The sequence below is a fragment of the Pinus tabuliformis genome, chromosome 7 (genome assembly GCF_031772625.1).
Source record: "Pinus tabuliformis cultivar Carrire ecotype Pingquan chromosome 7, CPIR1, whole genome shotgun sequence".
Lineage (NCBI taxonomy): Eukaryota > Viridiplantae > Streptophyta > Pinopsida > Pinales > Pinaceae > Pinus > Pinus tabuliformis.
In genome coordinates, this window is record NC_142293.1 from 1,589,045,040 (window position 1) to 1,589,050,476 (window position 5,437).

At 34.4% G+C, this 5,437-nt stretch overlaps 1 protein-coding gene across 1 annotated transcript; it reads left to right on the forward strand.

Moving 5' to 3' along the window:
* Nucleotides 1–3,147: 3,147 nt before the first annotated feature.
* Nucleotides 3,148–5,070, forward strand: LOC149254176 (histone-lysine N-methyltransferase, H3 lysine-9 specific SUVH5-like). The gene has a single exon (XM_089454712.1). It carries the CDS (start codon nucleotides 3,148–3,150, stop codon nucleotides 5,068–5,070), a length of 1,923 nt encoding a protein of 640 aa, XP_089310838.1.
* The last annotated feature ends 367 nt before the right edge of the window (nucleotides 5,071–5,437 follow it).

The window sequence follows — 5,437 nt, forward strand, 5'->3', positions numbered from 1 at the left end:
CAATTCAAAATTTTATGTTATTCGATTTCTAGGATTTATCTGCCGGTATTGGATGTCCAGGACATCTCGTTTTAAGTTTTTAACTACCTCCTGAATGTCGGGCTGTCAAAATTGGAGCAGACGCCTAGGGGACTGCAAGATAGAGAAATTTGGATATCTGGAATATCCCAGACAACACGCATGGGACTATTTGCTGAGCGAAAGAAATCTAGAAACATGGGACTATTTGCTGAGCGAAAGAAATCTAGAAATTTGAATATCTACAATATTTTAGAAATTTGAATATCTAGAATATTATTTATTGATTAGATTATTTATGAATCGATTCCAAATACCAAAATTTTAAAAATTGGATAAGTTGGATAAGATGCGGGATGAAATTTTAAGAAAGATCTAGATCATGTCACTGTTAATGGACTTTGAGTTTCAAGAGAAAAACTCGAGAAAAACTCTACTAAACATCATGATTAAATTATTTACAAATCAATTCCAAATACCAAAACTTCAAAAATTAAATAATATAGATAACACACAGTATGAAATTTTAAAAAAGATGCAGATCATGCCACTGTTAATTAAAGGGACGTTGAGTTTCAAGAGAAAAACTCGAGAGTGACCCCACCAAATAATGGTGACAAACCGGCGCGCAAGCGAAAAGGCATAAAAGTGAACCGGAGAAAACATTTAGTGCCATATTCAACCGTAAAGAAGTTTAAAATGTTTCCTACAAAGAGGCCCCCGAAAGGAAGTCAGTGTGTCTATGTTCCATGATTTAGTGCGCAGATACTGGCACATAAGCGGCAAAGATTAAACAAAATATTATACGGTATTACATAAAATTTTGTAAAATAAATGAAAGATTTTTTTTTTTAAATAAATAAAATATATATATTTTTGGGATTGAATATTATTTTAATTTATTTTAAATCATATTATAATATAAAAGCAAAACACCACCGGCAATTTTTATATATAAAATCTAGGGTTCTTAGATCCTGATTACATGATCAGTGTTGCTTTACTGAAAATTTGTTACAAAATTTTAGATTTGAAAATTAGAAGAATTTTACATGAAATGTTATAAATATTCTTATTTTTATTAAAAAAATATTATTAAAGAATATTATAATATATTTTTTTTAATTTATAATTTAAAATTTAATTGTAAAGTTTAAAAAATATAATTTTAAATATTAGTATAATTATATTAAAAATAATAATGTGGTTGATATAATTGAAGGCTTTATAAATATAACAAAAAACTATTGTGACATAAAAAAATGTCCCACTAATATACATATTTAACTGATTAAGTATATATGAAAAAGTGATGGATCAATTTTAACTTGACAGAAAAAAGGAATTACACATCTTATTGTAAAATTGACCATTTTGCTAAATAAATTTTTCTTATATAAAAATTAATGTTATAAATAATAATGAGGAACTTATCATGGAGGACTTTATTAGAATTGGAATAATCTCAAATCCCTAGGAAATTGATGAGCATGGAGCCATTTGATACAAAGCTAATTTTCTAAATTTATTGAAAGTCAATGCAACCTAACAAACTCTATAACGCACTGTAGCCCTTGATAAGAATTAAGACTAAGCATACATTGAGCATATTCCCTTGAAAATCAATCTAGGCCGTCAATTAAAAAATAAAATAAAAATTCAAGACATCCTCATCAACCTTAAGTTGAGATAAGAAGCCTTACACAATTATTTTACTAAAGTACAAAATTTTATTACTATTTTTTAACCCTAAATCTAAGGACATTAAATTGGAATAGTCTTTAAGTGCGACTTTTTAAAGTTTCTGGTAGATTTTTGATGGAATTCTGTAAAAAAAATTATGACCAAATCTTGATCTGTATTTTTTAAACTCATATTTTTGATAAATAAGCCATTAAAAAACTCATTAAATACTTCTATTGTAAAAAATTCACTTGTTAAACTTGTTGCCAAATTCTAAATAAATTAGATAAAAAAATAAACAATAAAACTTTCTAAATAATCACACTTAAGACTACTCCATTAAATCTCTAATAAATTTGTTAATTACGATAATAAATCTTACTTTTATTAAAAATCAAAAACAAATTTTACATTGACAACTCACATTTAATAACTTAACTGCTTCTTTTCTTCATATTTATTGAACATTCAGAGATATTCCTTACGGGGATAAGGAATATCTCTGAATGTTCAACTTAACTGCTTCTTTTCTTCATATTTATTGAACATTCAGAGATATTCCTTACCGGCGTAAGGAATATCTCTGAATGTTCAACTTAACTGCTTTTAATAACATGAAGTTACCAGAAGCTTCGATGAAGCGAATCCCAATAAAGCGGTCTACTTAAACGTGCAGTAATTTGCCAGTCCCAGTATGGGACTTTAGTTTTGTAAACGCAGACCTTGGACTTGCGCCAAATTACTGCCATTCAGCTCCTGTCAACAGTGGACTTGTACCAAACGATTATGGACATTATAATTTGAGATCTGGAGAAGGATTGGGGACATTATTTGAGATTTGGAGAAGGAACATTCGTTCAAACAACAGCAGATATCGCGGTTCACCATTCACAGGACTCACCAGTAAGTAAAGTGTTAAATTATTATCCGTGATTTCATTTTCACCTTTTGTACTTGATCACGCTAATTGTATGGACTCTTCAAACACTAAATTACTTTTATAATAAGTATTACAATCCTTCTAAATGGCCAATGATTTAATTTTTGTTACAGGCAAGGGAAAGGCAATGGAAAATTCAATAGATTAATCCGAAGGGATTTATTGGTTGGTTAAATTAGCTTTTTTGTTACAGGCAAGGGAAAGGCAATGGAAAATTCAGGTAGATTAATTTGAAGGGATTTATTGGTTGGTTAAATTAACAAGGCTTAATTTTAATGGCGTTCTGGAGATTTGATTCATCGATTTTATAGTTTTCTATTAAAGGCTTTAAAAAAATTAGATTCGTCAGCTTCTCAATTCCCAATAGATTTTTCTATTAAAAGAGTTCAAAAGATTTGATTAGTCAGCTTCCCCATAAGCTAGACATTTAGCCATAAAAAACTAGACCAATTAAACTATCCCTTCAAACTACCTACTAATAACAACCCTTCACAGAACTGCAACCTATGGCTAGAATTGGTTGCAGGTCTCCTTACGACCTGGCTTTGCGAAGAGAATGGACTTCAAAGGTATTGGAAGTCGAGGACAGTTCAGGTATTGGATGCCCGACTGTCAAAGGTGGAGCAGCCACGGAGGGGACTGCCAGAAGGAGAAAGCTTGAATATTTGGAACCTCAGAGACAACGGGTGAAACTGATGCGAGCTAAAAATTTAGGAGCCATCCCATATCATGCCCCTGTCAATGAACCAGACCTTGAATTTCAAGAGGGAAACTGCAGTTTGACCGTGCAGAATCGAGTTGACGATCCCACGCGCAAGCGGAAAGGGAAAAATGAAGCAGAGGAAACATCTATTGCCATATTCAACAGTAGAGAGGTTAACGACGTTTCCCACAAAGAGGCCAATGAAAGGAAGTTAGTGGTCTCTATGTTCCATGATTTTGTGCAGAGACTGACACATCAACAGAAAAGATCGGGTAAAGAGAATGACCCAAAAATCATAAGGGTATTCGACTATGCATCAGAGAGCTTGAAATTTCTGTCCCGAAATCTTTGCAGCAATCGTATAGGTTCTGTTCCTGGTGTCGAAGTTGGTGATGTGTTCCAATCCCGTAGGCTGTTGAGTATTATAGGTTTGCATAGACCTCTGGAGGCAGGTATATACTACCTAAAGCCCGAAGAAACAGTTCACGCGGTGCCATTGGCCACCAGCATTATTGCTTCCCGTTGTTACGAGGACAATATTGACAATGGAGATGTAATAATATACGCAGGCGAAGGTGGGAGGAATGATAACCAGAGAAAAAAACAGAAACAGGTTTATGATCAGCAGCTCACTCCCGGGAACGCAGCCCTAACAAATAGCTGGAGGAGAAAACAGCCCGTCAGATTAATCCGATCATGTGAGGATTTGCCTTGTGGGTATAGGTATGACGGGCTCTACAATGTAGAGCATTCCTGGTTAGAAAAAGGACGAGCAGGATATCTGGTATATAAATTCAAACTAAGGCGGAATGGAGACCAACCTCCTCTGGTTTCTCATATAGTGCGGTTAAAGGCCGGTCCCCATGGTAAAAAAATAGTTGTAATCAAAGAAGATATTGCGGAAGGACGACACAAATTTTCTATACCAGTTGTTAATTCCGTAGACAATTTCTACATTATTGATGATTTCAAATACCTCCATACCGCGGAAGTTCCCTATTTCTTACCTAAACCAGAGTTGCCAGAAGGATGCTGTTGCAGTGGAGTATGTATTGATACTGAGAATTGTCTTTGTGCTAGAAGAAATGGAGGGAAATTCCCTTATAGAACCGATGGGATACTTATTAAACCTATGAAAGTAGTGTATGAGTGCGGTCCTAAATGCAGATGCCCACCAGCTTGCACAAATAGGGTTTCTCAACAAGGGTTGAAACATAAGATCGAGATCTTCAGGACACCAAGGAGGGATTGGGGAGTTCGGACATTGGAATTCATGCAGGCAGGTACATTTATTGTCGAGTACACAGGTGATTTATATCGCTCCAAAAGGACCCCAATGGATAAATTTATTTTCCCTATATCCTCTATATCCAATGAAGGAAATTCGGGTGACCTAGTAGGGTTGGTCGACAATGAAATAGTGTTGGGTTCTCCTTTTCAAATTGTTCAGGATACGGGTTTCAATGTTGATGCATCTAGAAGTGGAAATGCAAGCAGATTCATAAGGAGGAGTTCTAGACCAAACATATTTGCTCAGTATGTTCTGCATGATCACCATGTCAAGGATATTCCTCATGTTATGTTATTTGCTCTTGAAAATATCCCACCTCAGCTTGAGCTGTGTCTTAGCTCATCTGGACAACCAAAAGTCGATAGCCAGTGCCACCCATTCCGAGATGTTACAAACTTGAGCAACCCATGGATAAAAAGTTCGGTTAGGAAGTAGAGCTGAATGAAGAAGCTGCATGGTGCAGTGTGTGTTACCCTTTCTTGTCTGCCAATTGAGCAGTGCAGAAGCATTGTTCAATACAATTTTTTAGGTACTGTCATCTCTCGGAAGCTTTCTTTCCTCGAGAAATGTGATGCATGCATTTTTCAATCCAGAAGAATGTTAACCTAGAAACATATTTTTTCCTTATTTTAACTTTCCAGATATTTAACCGATATACATGCATTTTCTGTGTTTTCTGTGTTTCAGCGAATTTATAAATGGTCTGCACTCTTGCAAATTACAAAATTTATTTTCCTCAGATTTGGAAAATCCTTAGATGTAGTTATTTATTATCTATGCTTGTGTTTGTGATGAATGTTGC